The sequence below is a fragment of the Nothobranchius furzeri genome, chromosome 13, assembly GCF_043380555.1.
Source record: "Nothobranchius furzeri strain GRZ-AD chromosome 13, NfurGRZ-RIMD1, whole genome shotgun sequence".
In the NCBI taxonomy this organism is placed as follows: domain Eukaryota; kingdom Metazoa; phylum Chordata; class Actinopteri; order Cyprinodontiformes; family Nothobranchiidae; genus Nothobranchius; species Nothobranchius furzeri.
Window position 1 is genome coordinate 66,232,560 of NC_091753.1, and position 17,708 is coordinate 66,250,267.

Sequence of the window (17,708 nt, forward strand, 5' to 3'; positions counted from 1 at the left end):
GGACCTGGACCACCTGCTGGAACCATGAATCCTGCTCTCTGGTAGGAGAACGTCTGACCTTTCACTTTAAACAGGCCAGCCCTGCTTCTGGAAACCCTCTGGTGTGTCTGAACTGAGACGATTTTGTAGAGAAGAGCAGGACAGAAGTCCTTCAGAGGGATGAAAGACTCATCAGCTGTTTTCGCAGCCACTGCTGGTGCCTCCAAGACGTAAAACAGGTGAGTTCAGGCAGGACCAGACTGGTTTGTTCCCTTCATAAATCAATCAATATTTAAAAACATAATTTTGTATTTTCTGTAGTTAGCTTGGATGTTTGAACAGTTTCAACTGCACTCTTATTAACGTTTGTTTCAAAGTTTTACCGTTAAAATAGCTACTGGTGCACCTTTTAAAGCACATCCACAAGAAAACTGCTTGTTTGAACTGGTTCTTTATTTAGGGGTTGGCCAAAATCAGTGGAAACAGATCTGGTGATCCCTTGTAGCACAGGGGGAACTTTAGGGCTCAGAACACTCCAGTGGATCTTGAGAGTCAGGTAGAAGATGGCAGTTGAATGGCCAGCTGAAGGAGAAGAGGTCCAGGGCTTGGCTGCACTGCTGTTCTGCAGAAGAGCAGACAGAGCGGCAGGGCTGGAGGACACCCCCACGAGGGCTGCACTGTGGAAGAAACATCCCACAAACCAGCCTCTGCAGAGGCCTGAAGCACACCAACTCCATCAGCACCTGGTGGCAAAGCTAAGAGTTAACATCAGCTACCAGTAGATCTCATAACGTGGAAGCTGTTTCAGAGGTTCACCCGATACTGCCGCAGGAGTGTGGCGGCTTCTCTCTGGTCAACAATGGAGAGCCAGACGTTAGGGAAGGATGTCAGGTTGTAGCTGAGACCCTGACACATCTCCACCTCGATGATCTCACACGGCGAGGCTGAGTTTAGAGGGAAAGGAACTTAGAAAGGCAGTGTGTAACTAACCTTGTTTATTTAATGTAATCACTCAAACTAGAACATTAGTTAACCTGAGCAGAGGCACTTTCTGTGCCCTGATTCTGTAACCAGACCCCCCCCCCCCCCCATATCAAGAGACAGAGGAGACAAAAGCCGCTTGGATGGAGGTCACAGATAAGATAGACTCACTGAAAGGAGGATAGGTGGAGTTGCTACAACCCGTCTCGTCAGCTCCATCGGGACAGTCGTTCCACCCATCACACTGCCACTGCTGCTGGAAGCACTCTCCAGACCCGCAGGCAAACTGGTCCGGCTCACACGTCCCTTTAGAAACACCACAGCCTCCCAGTACTCCAGTAGCAGAACATTTGTTTGAGCTTTACTTTAGACTGACTTCTACAGGTGGGCCATGTATATGGATACACCTTAGTACAATGGGAATGGATGGTGATATTAACGTTCTGTTTGTGGCACATTAGTATATGTGAGGGGGCAAACTTTTCAAGATGGGTGGTGACCATGGTGGCTAATTTGAAGTCAGCCATCTTGGATCCAATTTTTTTTTTCAACAGGAAGAGGGTCATGTGACACATCAAACTTACTGGGAATTTCACAAGAAAAACAATGGTGTGCTTGGTTCGATCATAACTTTATTCTTTCATGAGTTATTTACAAGTTTCTCTTTGCTCACAGCCATTGACATGTGAAAGGTTAACACGTGAGGAGCAGATCTAAACTGTTGATATCTGGTGAACGCAGTAACTGGGTCACTGCAGCAGATTTCAATGCAAGACACCCTACAAGACCACCCATCTCCCATGCTACAGTTAGCAAACTGCTTGCTAAGTTTCGTGAAACTGGTTCAGTGTTGGATTTGCCAAAATGTGGACACATGAAAACTGTCACTGATGAAGAAACATCAGTGGCTGTCCTTGCTTTATTCAGCAAGAGCCCACAGGTTAGCACTCGTAGCATGTCACTGGAGAGTGGCATTAGTCGAACACCCCTTCGGCGAATATTAGCTTCTCACAAATGGCACCCTTAAAAACTCCAGCTACTGCAGATGACCCAGATCGGCACACAGAATTTGCAGAATGGGCAAAACAAAAAATGGAGCAGGACCCTCAGTTCACGCAGAAGATTTTGTTCAGGGCTGAGGCAAACTTTTATGTGAATGGTGAAATTAAACAAAACCACCGCTATTGGTCTGACACTAACCCACATTGGATAGATCCCTCCAAGACTGTTGGAACAAAAAAGTGATGGTATGGTGTGGTATGGTCCAAAGATAGTGGAGCCATTCTTCATCAATGGAAACCTCAAGGCCACTGGATATTTGAAATTGCTACATGATGATGCCTTTCCCTCTTTATGCACTGAAGCTGGCATGTTCCTGAGCTTTTCCAGCAAGATGGTGCACCATCACATTATGGGTGTCAGGTCCGAGCATTCCTAGATGAACAGTTTCCTGGAAAGTGGATTGGTCATCGTGGGCCAGTTGAATGGCCCCCAAGGTCTCACGATCTTAGACTTTTATCTTTGGGGTCATCTGAAGGCAATTGTCTATGGTGTGAAGATGTGAGATTTGCAGCACCTAAAACTACGGATACTGGAAGCCTGTGCTGGCATTTGTCCTGCGGTGTTGCTATCAGTGTGTGAAGAGTGGGAGAAGAGGGTTGCATTGACAATCCAACACAATGGGCAGCACATTGAACACATTTTATAAGTGGTCAGAAATTTGTAAATAACTCATGAAAGAATAAAGTTATGTTCAAACCAAGCACACCATTGTTTATATCGTGAAATCCCCAATAAGTTTGATGTGTCACATGACCCTCTTCCCAGGGGCGTAGCACCAAATTCTGGGCCCCAGGTACAAGTCTTCTAGGTGGGCCCCCATGCTCAATTACTTAATATCTCTCTTACACATTTTTTGTCATGCTATAAGACAAGATAGTAAATATGATCTTAGTTTAACCTCTATATTGAGCAAATACAAATGCCAGCATAATAAAAGTGAAATGCCCAGACTTCACATATCATTATTTTTATTTGCCAACAATGTGTTCAAACAAAAATCCTGGAATTTATTTTCCAGTAAATGCCCACTGACGGGTCTTCATGTTAACAAAATCACTTATAATATCTTTAAAGTCCAATCCTTTGGCTAATTGGCTTTCAATAGAAAGAAGAGCTAGGCTGTTCAGTCTGTCCTGGGACATTGTTGATCTCAAATAGATAGATAGATAATCTTTATTGACAGACTCTTAGGTCCAGATAAAATACATATAAAACAACAGATCAATGAAACAAAATAGATAAATAGAATAAAAAGATAACAGCATAAAATTGAATAAAAATCTAAATGTAATTAAAAGCTTTACTATAAACTGTTCCACACAAGATTAAACACACAAACACTTCAACCAGTATTTCCTTATACTGGAGAAATAGCGACAACTGCTCACAGTAGGATCAGTGATTGCTAAAATTATACTGTTGGCAGAGCTATCCAGTCGGCCTGTAAAAGTGAATATGAGTTTTCTTAAAAGAGCTTTAAAAGTACAAATGCCTGCTGTTACAAACATCTGACTGGCACTGCCCCCTCTGGGTATTTTAAGTATGATCCTTAAGGCATCGTTGTATGCAACTTGCAGCTTGTTCATGCTGCTTTGATTGTAGGATGACCAAAGTTGGGCTGTGTAAAGTGGAGTACAATATGCTTTAAATAAAGCCACCTTAACTGGAGGTGAACAAAAACCAAACTTACGAGCTATAGCGTTAGCTTGTGCATACAGCTTACAGCACTGTCTGTGGATGTCAGCATCATCACGCATTTGATCGGTTATAAAATGGCCAAGGTATTTCACCTTCTCACACACATTAAGATCACTATTAGACAGTTTGAACACAGGAAAGTTTAGCTTTCTATCCTGCTTGGTTCTACATATCAAGATAGCACTTTTAACAGCATTATACTGAATATCGTACTGCACACCATATTCAGAGCAGATATTTAGGAGCTGCTGTAAACCAGCACTACTTGGACTAAAGACCACCAGATCATCAGCATACATCAGATGGTTGATCAAAGTTGTACCCATCAAACATCCTGTGTTACAGGCTCTGAGCTGCACAGACAGATCGTCAACGTACAGATTAAATAAGATAGGAGACAGAATTCCACCCTGCCTAACACCATTACTAACGCCAAATGGTGCAGAGATGCTGGCACCCCATTTAACTTGTATCTTCTGATGAGCATACCAGTAAGACAGGATTCTCACAATAAACCCAGGGACCCCCGTAGCTTTAACCTAATAAAAAGTTTTCTGTGGTTTACACGATCAAAAGCCTTAGAAGCATCAATAAAACACATAAGGACAGAAGAATTTCTATTTCTGTACCAGTTGACCATTTCTTTAAGTGCGTATATACACATGTCAGTACCATGTTTTGGCTTAAAGCCAAACTGATTATCCAAGGAACTTAGGTACATAGTGACTCTATCAAATATGATTCTTTCAAGAACTTTAGATAAAACACTGGCTAGTGCAATCGGCCTATAATTATCCGTACTGGTCACCTTCCCAGATTTCTTCTTAATGACTGGAACAAGCAGAATTGCCATCATTGAGTCTGGTAGTATGCCATGAATCATAAACCCTGTAAAACATAGAGCTAAAAGGGGAGCTAGTCTTTGGCTAGCATATTTCAAATGCTCTGCACTAATGTGATCCAGACCAGAAGCCTTATTATCGGCTAGTTTGTGAATAGCATCATGCACCTCATGGGTCGTTACACATATAGATTCATCATTAATTACAGAGCCATCCTCATGCTGGTCACCTTTCAAACAATTAAACAATGCATAATAATGATGTCTCCAAAATGCTGCAATATTATCTTCCCCAGAAACACCTTCAACAGCACCTGGTAGAGATGATTTGCAATTATTAACTGTTTTCACATCTTTCCAAAAACCTTTGACATCATTACTCATAAATTTCCTGGCCATTGAATCTGCCCTCATGATCTGCTCATTTTTTGATATAAAACGAACAGCATACTTATATCTGGCATTTGCACGTTTTTTCTGTTCAAATTCCACACCCTGCCTAGGTCTCCCAACCATATCCCAACATTTAAAAGCTACCCGCGCTTCATCCTGATACATGGCAACATGTTCTTTCCAGCCAGGCCTGATATGAGGTTTCTGCTTATTCTTACCTTTGACATGAAAGGGTCTACCACTTTCATACAAAGCGTCCACTATATCCTCATACATAGAGCATAGATCACTTTTGTGTTTGAGAATCTTACAGGTGACATCTTCACACAGGATAGCCTCTTTAGCCACAGAGATATTGTTCAGGTATTGATCTGTATTATAACTATAAGCCGATATGTCTTTGTCACTTAATGCTGCCCATTCTACTTTTATATTATCATAATTATTATTAACATAATTAACTCCCATTGTATCAGGCAGCTGTTCCACATTTATAGAGAAAGCAAGAGGTATATGGTCTGACACAGTTACCCCATATTTTATAGTCATGCTATCCAAAGCTGCATGACCATCAGCTGTACTAATACAATGATCCAGCCATGATGTAGTATGCCAACTCTCACTAATATATGTGTAACTGTCTTTTGGCAACAACACTTTGCTAGATAGAACAAGATCATTGTCTTCACACAACTGTGTTAAGTGTTTAGCAAACTGAGATTTTGTATCTGAAACATCAGCATTAAAGTCGCCCACAACATATATACTATAAGTACTGTGACTTTGAATAAATGCATTAATAAAAGCCAACCTACTAATATATTCCCCTTCATTTCCAGCAGTTTCGTATGGAGTATAAATATTAAGGATAACAAAACTAATGTTATTCTGGATATATTGTATGCCAATACACCAATCTACATCCAGTCTGAGTGGCTTAATTACAGCATCAATTCTTTTGTTCCAAACCACAGCCACTCCTCCTGATATTCTACCCCTGACTATAGCTGTGCTGAGATCAGTAGTTGATTCCCCCACTCCGAAAAATTTAGAGTTAAGGCAGTTAAGTTTGTCCAGGTCTTGTTTAGGTAAAAAAGTCTCTTGCAAACACAATATTTCACATTCTTCAAGCAAGCTGTCCACAACAATACGTCGAGCTCTATCCCCTGCATCATGGCCCAGACGCAGGCCACGGCAATTATAGGACAGCACCCGAAGAGACATGCTTATGCTGAGGTGTTAGGACCAGGGGGAACATCCCCTGCTGGAGACACATTAGCAGAGCGGAGAGAGCGGGGGTTCCGTGGTTCATAATACCGTCGGACCAGAGCCCCTTCAGGCCAAAGCTCAGGGTTATACATTTCACCAATGTCATCACACTCAGCCGTAACCTTAAAGGAGCCAAATCTGCTCCGTAAATTAACAATTTTCAGACAGGTGACGTCTCTGTTAAGTTTCTCTTTAAGATACAATTAGAGCGTTTCTGTATCAACTTCTGGGGCAAATTTAGTGGCGAACACACTCACTAATTTTGTCTTTACAGTTTTTATAGTACTCACAGTTCCAGTGCCAATAATAGATCCGGCTCCAGGCCTCTTGTTATGTCTAGTCGCGGAAGGAACATGCATCCCTGCAGCAACCTTCTCCGGCTTCTGACGAGGCCTGCCCTTCTTCACGACTGTACTCCACTGTGGGGAGCGTGTGAGAGGCTCCGGTTCCACCATATTCATTGTAAACGCAGTGTTCTTCATGTTAGAACCAGAGGCCGCTAACAAAGTCCGATCTTCACCACTCCGTGAAGTCACAGAGGCACATGCCTCCACAGGGCCCATCCCGATCCTCTGATCAGCCAAAACGCCAACTCCCTGCCTCTCGGCCAGGCCGCCATTACTCTCCAGCCGCTCCTCTGAGTTATTACTCGGATGCAGAAAAGGACCCGTCCTTGGTCCCTGCTCATTTAGAATAGTAGAACCAGCCAGGTCGCCTAACTGACGCTCCAGTGCGGCCACTCGCTGGTTAATTTCTCCAGCTTCGGCCCGAACTTGCTCACAGACATCTGCCTGAAGTTTGGCTACGTGTTTCAAAGCACTAACCTCCGTACACAATTGCTCCATCCGCCGCAGCAAACAGCATACATCCAGGCTGGAGAATGTAACAGGTGGTAAATCCTCCAAGTGATGGGATACAAATCTAGGGATATTTTCCCCACACGCATTCAGCACTTTAAGGCAGAGCTTGATATTATTGGCGTCTTTGTGCTGCCCTTTATATCCGACGCACCGCTGTGAAGTACTGGGGCAGAGCTCAAACAGAACTTTTTTTGAAGCTTCAATCCCCTCAGATTCAAATGTGTTCGTGGCCAACAACACAATTTCATCCTGGCTCAAGGTTTTAATTTTAACAGCAAGGAAATTAAGAAGTTCATCCTCCACAATCACCTTGCCATCTGTCATCCTATACACCTCTGGTTTTAGTCGGGATAGTTTAGGAACTGGACCAGGAGCTGATGCCTCGCTGCCTGCTACGTCCGCCATTTATATATATAAAATAATTTTTCACCAGTTTCAGTTTGCTAAAAGCCCGTTCACCCCCAGCAACAGTCACAGGTAGTGTGCAAAATATCCTCAGTCCAATACAAACTTCTCCAAAAATGCTCTGTAATTGCATCCTGTATAGATGGCATTAAGCAGCTCAAGAGGAGACCGAATGTGTGGAAATGTGGCACCAGATATTGTTCTCAGGTGTAGCATCTCATTCTCAAATTCAGCTGTGAGATCCTTGTAATATTTTCTCATCAGTGCCTGGCATGATATCTTCATCTGCTCTTCAGTCATGTCTGTCATGGTTCATGATGTTAAGCTTTGCTAATACTGATATATATTGATATATTAAATACATATGACATGAAATAAACCAGGTTCTCTCTGTGAATGTAATGTACTCTAAATTTTATAATCCCTGCATTATCAGCCAAATTATAAGATTGTCTGTTTTCAAGATCAAATATAAAGAAATTTAAAATAGGCTTAAAATATCTAACCAAGTCAATAACAATCCTCTAACACCAGTGTCATCATGCTATACGAAAGACAGCGGCAGCTTCTCATTCCTGAGATTACCACGAATCCATTGATACCAAGTTTGTCCTGGTCCATGACTGGGAAGGAGCTGAAATATCCACACAGACTGAACCTGTTTTTACTGCGAGGTCCGCGAATTAATTGGCGGCGGCCGCCCGCGATAATAATTCTGATTAATATATATATATTAATTAGTGTTTTCACTGATAACACTAATTAATTTATATTTGATCTTGATGGTGAAGCTAAAGGCGTTTAACACTGAACACCTAACATGAATGCAGCTTCTGAGAGCTAGCTAATATCAGCTAAAACTGTGTTCTGCTGCTGCTCACCTTCCTTCTTGAAAAACCTAGTCAATACTTGCTTCTGTTCAATTAACTTTTCCTCCTTCTCCTTCTTTTCTGGAAGCCAGATTTCCCTTTCTTGGGAAAAGACATGACTGACTCTCCTGCCTCCAGCTCTGGCTGTCGGCATCTGCGATGTCTCATTAGCTGTACAGGCGGCCGTGCAGCCCCTGGCCGCTGATGTGGACTAAACCACTTTGCACATTTTTAAGGGGTGATGGATGCCTCAGAGATTATTCATTTATTATTTTTAAGGCGAAATTCTGTTTCTTAACCTATTTATCCAGGTAAAGGGATGTTTATTAAGACATTAAGTAAGTTGGGGGAAAAACAACAACAATAAAACATTTTTATTCAAAGCTGTCTCAGGGCCCCTCCCTGCAGTGGGCCCTGGGTAAACGGTACCCTTCCCCCCCCCCCCCCCCATTCTGACGCCCCTGCCTCTTCCTGTTGAAAAAACTAAAGTTGGATCCAAGATGGCCGATTTCAACATGGCCACCATGGTCACCACTCATGTTGAAAAGTTTGCCCCTCACATATACTAATGTGCCACAAACAGAATGTTAATATCACCATCCATTCCCATTGTACTAAGGTGTATCCACATACATGGCCCACCCTGTATACAACACAAAAATGGTCATTTTCTTTAGATACATGTAGCTTACTCCATTTATCTAAAATGTCATAATGTTTTATAAACACACACACACCCCTCCTGGAACTGCAGCACTTTGGTTGAATGTGGATTTGATTTTCACCACAGTAAAAACTCACTGTCCGTAACAAAAACAGCCTGGTATGTGGCGCTGAAACCGCTGTCTGCCACACCCTCATCGGCCACAAACACCACTGTCATGTGAGAGCCAGAGGAGGTCAGGTCTGGTGGGATGGTGGTTCCGCAAAATCTGGAGTAGGCAAAACAGTCTGTGTTTAAATAACCAAACGTGGAGGATGAGGCTGTGGAATAGCTCACCTCCCCAAGAGCCGTCCAGCTTCAGCATTGCTGCTGTCGTGAACCTCCACGTAGTCAAACTCACACACATCCTGAGTCTCCAGGCTGAAGTTTCTGAAGCTCAGCGTGATGACATGACCTTTGTCAACTGCTATGTGCCATGTACACAACTGAAAACACACAAAAATGTGTCACTGTCCTGTATCTTCTATGTTTCTGGTGTTATGGCGTCCTTTTAGCTCTACCTGTTGGTGAGGATAAGGCTTGGGGTGATTTGGACTCGCCAGGGAACCGTACGGCCCAAAGGTCTGGCCTCCACACTCTGTTGAAGCAGCATTGTTCACATGTTTTGTGTCCTGAACCTGTATTATTGTGCTGAACACACCATCAGCTCTCACCCTTGTGCTTGTGGCTGCAGTTTGCTTCATCCTGTTGATCGTCGCAGTTTGGGTGTCCGTCACACACAGACACAGGCAGCAGACAGCGGCCGCCGTCACACATGAACTCTTCTCTGGTGCAGCTCTCTGAGGACATGCACAGCAGAAACTTGCAGAAAAAAGGACGGTCAGCAACACAAATGTGCTAGTGCAGGACACTAACTGTGCCTGGGGAGCACAGCTCTGTACTGTGCAGCAAAGCCGTTGCCTGTGATGCTGGCGTCAGAGCGGAAGGTGACCCACACTGTGCTGCTGTTGGAGTTAACTGTTGGTGGAGCAACGTTGCCACAAAACCTGCAGGAAGAAGACTCACTGGAATCATATTTGTGCTTTCAATACCTTCCTTTGAACAACCTTTAGGGATGAACACTGAAACTCTGTTTTTATAGGATTTTGCAATTTTTTAGAATTTCTTCAATTGAGTTGCAACATTTTCCAGGAAAGAAAATAAGGAAAAGGTGAGTCTTTCACATTTTCCATGAAGCCAAGAATACTTTGAAAAGCCCTCCTTACATTCGCGTGTGTTTAGCGCCACCTACTGGATGTTTGACTGACCTGCTGACCACTGTGCGCTGCTCGGTCTGCTCCTGGACACCCAACCAGTCAAACAGACAAGGAGACGGCCCCTCCACTGCAAGAGAGGAAACACGAATCTGGACCAGGTATGGAGCCGGGACACGGATCACCCACACACACAGGGAGTTAGGAGGGTAGGAGCCTGGGTGGTTTGGGGAGCTGAAGCTGCCCACCGAGTCATTCAGAACCCCCCCACAACCTGAAAGAAACAAGTTCAATCAGGTGAAGCAGAATAAAGAAAACAGCTGCACATCTTTTGGGTGAGGGATGGACCTACGTGTTTCAGTTGGGGGGGTTGTGGCAGAATGTGGTGAAACTGTGCTGACCATCTGACCTCTGAACAAAGGGACCGTTGGTGACATCTGGGATGCTTTGTGTTCAGCACTTTGCAGGTCAGGAGCAGCTGTGGTCAGTGACTGGTCCTCCAGGGTCTGGCCTTTCATCTCTGCACAAGGGAAGGACATTGTGTGATGTTCTCCTTTGGTCAGAGAATTCTAGCAGTCTTCCAACAAGACACCTGGGAATTGTCTTGAACCTACGTGGTGTGTTTAAACCGTGTACGCACCATTTAGGTTCATAAATACAATTGATCATATGAAATAAATTAGTGCTGACGAGATGTAAGGTGCAGGAGGGACTCACGAGTCAGAATGAGGGCCAGGGCCAGTCCCAGAGCAGCTACCAGGAGCAGGGCTACAGCAGAGATCACCACCACCCCCAAGCCACGACCTGGTCCCCACAGACGCATCACACACGCTTCAAAAACCCCACAGCCTGGGCCTGACACACACAATATTCCTTCAACAGTCACTAAATGATCCAGGGGTGCAGTCCAGCTCTTATCCTGCAGATGGGTAAACTTGTTGGATTTCTTACTGGCTGCTGGTGGCTTGATGGGCTCAGGGGTGCAGGAAGAAATCCTGAATCCTTCCACCCTCTCTTCTCGCTCCCCCTCCAGCTCAAAGGTGGGGTTAAAAAACACATTCTGGGAGCAGCAGGAGAAGGAAAGTGGAACTGAAAATCAAACAATCGTTTCTAAGAACTATGTTGAAACAATTTAAACAATGAATTTAAAAAACGTGTCATTCCTCCTTTCAACAGACAGTCAAACAGTTTTTGGTGAAGCAGTCATAACTTGTATTTGCTAAGCTGCAGGTGAAAGTGGACAAACACTGTTGTGGCATCTCGCTCCTGGCTGCCTGGGGGCCAGGTCCAGGTTCTGGGCCCCCTTAGACCGCTGGATCCACCATGGCCTGAGCAGCATTGGGTCGGGCCTAAGAGCTTACTGGTATTATCTCCTGGGCCTCTGGCATGGCTGCTGATTTTGGTGTTAAGCCTGCTCCTTCATGGAGGACAAAGCTCCTGCCCTCCCCACCTATTCCACCTTCCTCAGGATCCACTGATTTCCCTCCTATTCACTCTCTCTCTCTTTCTTTACATTTTTAATCACAATTGTCTATTTTTTGCTCATTTTAAATGTATTTTTAATCATTTTCTAAATTCTTTTGTATATTTTTACATTTTTTGTTTTTGTGAAGCGCCTCGTGATTTTTATCTTGAGAGGCGCTACAGAAATGATACTTTCTTCTTCACTCTAAGCCTGAAGAAGATGAGTTTAAAGACTTCCCAAAAATTTAAGTGATGTTGGATGATAACTTGAATTTATAAGTGAAACACACACACACACACTCACACACACACACATATATATATTAGGGGTGGGCCGTTATCGGCGTTAACGCGCTGCGGCAAAGCCAGACTCTTATCGCGCGATAAAAAAAATGACGCCGTTAATCTATTCTCAAAGTTGGGTTGGGATCTGGGTCTATACTAAGTAAACTATGATGACTTTCACATTGCGCGGATGGATACCTGGCTGGCGCGGATGTGTACTCAGCGCGGATCATCGTAGGTATGGTATGGACGGACGCCAGGCTCGCGGAGTTTATTGTTCCCCATGCAGCCGAACAGTCGCACCGTCGCCACCAGCAGCGCTTCTCCCATCTCATAGCGCGGGACAAGTAAATAATTTATGTACTTTAACCAGAGTTTAATCCATAAATCCGACTTTCATTCTTTTTATTTTGTTTTGTTTACCTCCCAGTGGCGTGTCCAGATCTTTTAAACTGGGGTGGCCCAGGTGAGGCACAACTTTGTGCATGGGTGGCACCAGTGGTTATACTTTTTTGTTTTACCCCCAAGCCTTTTGTGGACAATGAAAAGCCTATTTAAAGGTAAATTAGTGTGGTGGCACCTGGGGTGGCCAATCAGATTCCAAGGGTGGCATGTGCTACCCCAGGCCACCCCCTGGACACGCCCCTGTTACCTCCGACATTTCTAGCCGGGCTTTCCCCCGTGTGAGAAAACCGAGACGACTTTCTCAGACAGGTGCGGTTTCCAACTAAGTTTAGCTCTTTTAGCAGCTGTTTATTGTGATAAAGTGTTTCTACAGGTCGTTGTTCATGTGGCTTCGACTCAAATTTACCTGTAATAATAAACGTTTTACTCATAAATTCTTATATTTATTTAGAAAAGTTGAGCTAGGATAACTCCCCTTGCCATTTTCAGAGGCAACAACAGCAGCAGTTGGCTTCTGCTCATACAGGTGAGCTGTGGCATCATTTCCAGCTCTCGCTCCTATTCACCAGAGGCGATTCTACATGCAAACTAAAGGGGGGCATTGGAAGGGCACCCCAGAAATTTAACCCCCTCCCCAGGCCAGATAGTTTCTGTGTGTGTATGTATGTATGTATGTATGTATGTATGTATGTATGTATGTATGTATGTATGTGTGTGTGTGTGTGTGTGTGTGTGTGTGTGTGTGTGTGTGTGTGTGTGTGTGTGTATCTACTGTATATACTTTTTTCTTTAGCAGGCCATATTGTGTAGAAGAGAAGATCTAGTTTGTCACCAGACAATGTGAACAAGCTGGTCTGCTTGAGTGACTGGTGGAAGAAGGAGAAATAGAGCTTGGACTGATTGACCAAATGCTACTGACTGTAAATAGTTAATCATGACCTATTCTGTAAGACCTACAGTGCAGAATTTGTTGAACTGAATAAACAGCTATTAAACACAAATACTTATTGATCATTATTTATTTTCATCATCAGTTATCGTAGTAAAACTGCTTTATCAGTCTGTGATGCATTACTGAAACAAGAAATACGCCTCCATTCTCAACGACTTGCTTTTATTCATTATCTAGGTAGCACACACATATGCCTTTGGCAGAATTTGAATGTGCCATTTTAATCTAGATTAATTCCAAGATTACAGTGAGATTAATCTAGATTAAAAAAATTAATCTATGCCCACCACTAATATATATATATATATATATATATATATATATATATATATATATATATAATAAGGTACATAATAAGGTGTCTGTACATGTTGATGGTATTATAATATTATGTGACTGATCATACATCCTTGTCTTTAATCCATTATGAACAATGACTACAAAGAAATCCTCTGATGCATCCATGCTGCTCAGGATCACACCTGTATGATGTCACTAGTTACTACAGAACCAATCAGCTGGCAGAGCTGCTGGTGAACGTGTGAGCGTGCAGAACTTGTTAAACTACGTGACTCAGCTTAAGGAACAAGTTAGAATCCAGCTGCTGTTATTTATTTGTTGTTGTTGTTTATAGAAACTAAATGTATTTGCAGGGCTTTAGGCCCAGGGCAGAGTTTTATACCTCAGACCGAACCACATCCAGACCTGGTATTAACAATATTGTGTATTATTTACACCAGTCAGAATATTCAGTAATGTTCACAGACATCCAGACCTTAGAAATGAAATACACAATACTAAAATAAAAAATGATGAATATTGTTTGTTCATTAAAGATCTGTGAACACTTTTTATACTTGATGTTGTCCAGCTGAAGCAGACATCTGCTTCTTTCTAACAGAGCTAAGCTGTGGGAGAACATGTTCAGGCTTATTTCATCTGATTTTCCATCACCTGTGGCTTTAGTGCATTCACCTAATATTAATTATAAAACTATAAATAACAGGTCACTCTGGGCTAGAATGTGTCTCTAGGAGCAGAAGCTTGTTGGGTTAGGGTTGGCAACAGCTCACCTGTTCCTGACAGGAGAAATCCTCTCATCAGCAGCAGCAGGTGATCTACAGAGTAGCACCGGCCCAAAAAAACAGATGACTAAAAATGCCGACATACAACACCTGCTCACTGGGAACTCCCCCAGTTGGGTCCTGGTTCCACCCGCTGTCTCCATTATAGAGAGAAGCTGCTCATCACGTTAACTCTCATTACCATACCAGAGCTTGTGGCTCTGTTGGTGCTCATTAAACAAGGCAAATTTTGTTTATAAGGCGCTTGTTATACATTTGATGCAGCTCAAAGTTCTTTACAGATTAAAATGACCCCACATCACTCTGATCCGCCTTACACACACACACACACACACACACACACACACACACACACACACACACACACACACACACACACACACACACACACACACACACACACACACACACACACACACACACACACACACACACACACACACACACACACACACACACAGTAGCCTCCAGAAATGGTCAGTTATCCACCTACAGTTTGACCTCTTCAGTATCCGGCCATTTGGAGAGAAAAGTCTTAACTGGTGCCTTTATTCTGCAAGAAGGATACTGTTGCTTGCCCAAGGTCCCTTACAAGCTCCCTCTAATCTAAGACTGCTCTTCTTCACAGAACAAGATGGATGAACTTTCATAATTAGATCATGTAATGAACAATATGAGTTACTAATCATATGATGAAACGGACAATATGGTTAAATGAGATGTTTTGATTAATCTGTGCTTAAATTACTGAAGTTGAAATGAATATTATTATTACATTGAAAGATTAATAAGGATGAAATGAAACATATGACCCATATATTTAATCAGAGCACTGACTGGACAAGACACACTCACCATATCTCCATGACGCAAGTTAAAATTAATGTCACTGCACATAGATATGTTCTTATCCACAAAATCAGCATCTTCATATCTGAGGGAGGTGTGTATCTGAGTTTGTTGGCAAAACCCCTTTACAGGGCAAGTTCTGATTTGTCAGTAAACCAAAATATGGCCATTATTAAAACAGAACCACTTCCTGAGTGATTCAGTTGAGTCCAACTCTGACTGGCCATCGGAGGAAGCCTCTTCTCCTGTCGCATCTTTGACAATCTGTCAAAACCTGTTGGACGCTACAGCTGACCGCAAACAGTTCTTTCAGAATAAAGCCGAACCAGCTCCGACTCCTTAAGAGTCCTCCATAGACGCGAAACAAGTCCACCTGTTTGTCGTGACCTGGAGACGACTCTGGACTGACCTGGTCGTACTGCGGTTTCTCTACGGACTTCGGTACCATGGGGTTCACGGACTCCCCGACATCTTGGATCCAAAAGAGTCTTCGATAAGGGTACGTAGACTCGACAGATTGCGTCTGATGTGGTTTTATAAACCATCACTATAGTTTATAGCAGACCAAATTCCTCCCACTCAGAACTCAGTTTCTTCAGATACGAGGGTTCTGATAACATCATAATCACACATCATCACACCTCACATTCCATCCACTTAGATTCATCCTTCACATAAAGTGTTCCTTGTCATGTTTTTAATTATTTAGAAAATAAATTTCTTTTCTTTTTTTTATAAAATAGACTGTCTGAATTGATACGAAGTGTCTTACGGTCCCTGAATAAACAAAGAACTCTAAATCTTCTGGTGAACATTCAAGGACCAATCAGACTCTCTCTCTCTCTCTCTCTCTTTTGGCTCAGCTCACCAAAAAAAGCCGGCTCTTTCGGCTCCCAAGTGGCTCCTCAGATTTTCTGTTGCGTGGAGTACATTTATAACCAAAATAATGCTTGAAATCTCCACTTTCCAACTGCTGCCGCTCTTTTTCTCACCGTCTTCGTCGCACTCTCCTCCCTCTCGGTCGCCTTTTTCCTCCTCCTCATTCCCTCTCGTCTCCCTCCTCCCACATGTGCTCTGCTGTGTGTCTGAGTCTGATCCTCCCTCTTCCCCGCCCCTACTGCTCTGTGTGTAAACAGTCTGGACACGCAGTTACACATGTTGACCAATCGCCTGTAGCTTTCACCAAGGCAGGGGGGGAGGGGGGAGGGGAGGGGACGGCTCCCAATGACGAGGCGGCTCCCGTCGTTCACTTCAAAGAGCCGGCTCTTAGAGACAGTTCGTTCACGACCAACACATCACTAATTGGAAGGTAAATGCATTTACGTATGTGTGTGATTTTCTCACTTGTCTTGATGCGTGTGTAACGTGAGATAGGAAAAGTCCTTTTTCCACCGTTAGCACCAAGCTACCTCTAATCCGGAACTGATCAGCCATGATTATTAAACAGCCCGATGCAAAAATACCAAACATTAATTCTGAATTTATACTGGAATAATCCAGGCAGCCTGTAGCTGCTGTCGTTTTACCGAATCAGACGCGCGCATTTGATTTCCATAGCTTGACTAGCTCAAATTTGCTAGTCTTAGCTCTATCCGGAAGAGCGTTAGCGAAGTAATATACCGTGAATTACACGCTATTACGACAATTAATTACGAGAACCTGTGCACGGTATGCCATTGGCAAGAAGAGGTTGATTTTCCGAGTGAACTTTAAATCTAAAAACGCCTGGACTTGAAGCTCCAGGCCTTGCTTGCGTGGAGAGCTGTGTAGCTGCTAACATTAGAAAAGGCTTGGTAACTCCGCAGGATCGAATTCCGCGGTGCTACCAACTGTCCAGCATAGCGTTTGCCTGCGTCTCAACTCGCTATCTTCCACAAAACAAGCTCCTGCATTTTTCTAGCAGTTTTTGGCATATATTTTTGATTTTTATTGCTGAGAGACGATCTCTACCGACGGCCCATCCACCATTTTGGGCCCGTCGTCGTGCGTGACGACGTCACGTGACGGGCTGACGTGGCACCCCCTACCAACTGTTTTGCTTAGCGCTCTATCGCCATCTTGTGGCATCTCTTGTACATTACTCCTTCCTCTTGTGTTCGGTGTACTCTTGTTTGATTAGTTACGTCTGATCAGGAAGAGCTTTGCTTTCCCACTGTGGGTAAAAGAATCATCGATTCTGTTTTGATGTGTGTGGGCGCTACAGCTCTGCTTGTGGCTATGATAACTCTTTGATGGACCGTACGCCAGATGACTTGTTAAACATGTTGCTGAGACACGTGAATAATTTGCCCAACGGGGGTGAGAAAGTTGGAGCAGCAGCCTGCATGGAGAATCTGGGGTGATTTGCTGTTTTCCTAGCTTTTCTCTGGCACAAAGAAGCTGAGAGTCACATGA

At 43.5% G+C, this 17,708-nt stretch overlaps 1 protein-coding gene across 3 annotated transcripts in view; it reads right to left on the reverse strand.

Moving 5' to 3' along the window:
* Window positions 1–412: 412 nt before the first annotated feature.
* The window catches only part of mfrp (membrane frizzled-related protein), a 29,727-nt gene continuing 12,431 nt past the window's right edge, over window positions 413–17,708 (reverse strand). Inside the window, exons 2-13 of one of the 3 annotated variants that reach the window (XM_015976870.3) lie at window positions 11,226–11,334; window positions 10,992–11,129; window positions 10,627–10,794; window positions 10,329–10,548; window positions 9,937–10,067; window positions 9,735–9,860; window positions 9,582–9,658; window positions 9,358–9,506; window positions 9,159–9,289; window positions 1,132–1,266; window positions 796–923; window positions 413–722 (exon numbers count right to left, since the gene is read on the reverse strand). In XM_015976870.3, the coding sequence (XP_015832356.3) occupies window positions 498–722; window positions 796–923; window positions 1,132–1,266; window positions 9,159–9,289; window positions 9,358–9,506; window positions 9,582–9,658; window positions 9,735–9,860; window positions 9,937–10,067; window positions 10,329–10,548; window positions 10,627–10,794; window positions 10,992–11,129; window positions 11,226–11,334 (1,737 nt within the window). In that variant the 3' untranslated portion in view covers window positions 413–497. Of the gene's footprint in view, window positions 723–795; window positions 924–1,131; window positions 1,294–9,158; window positions 9,290–9,357; window positions 9,507–9,581; window positions 9,659–9,734; window positions 9,861–9,936; window positions 10,068–10,328; window positions 10,549–10,626; window positions 10,795–10,991; window positions 11,130–11,225; window positions 11,364–17,708 lie in introns of all 3 variants that reach the window. The other 2 variants (XM_015976869.3, XM_015976872.3) reach the window with 2 other exon arrangements.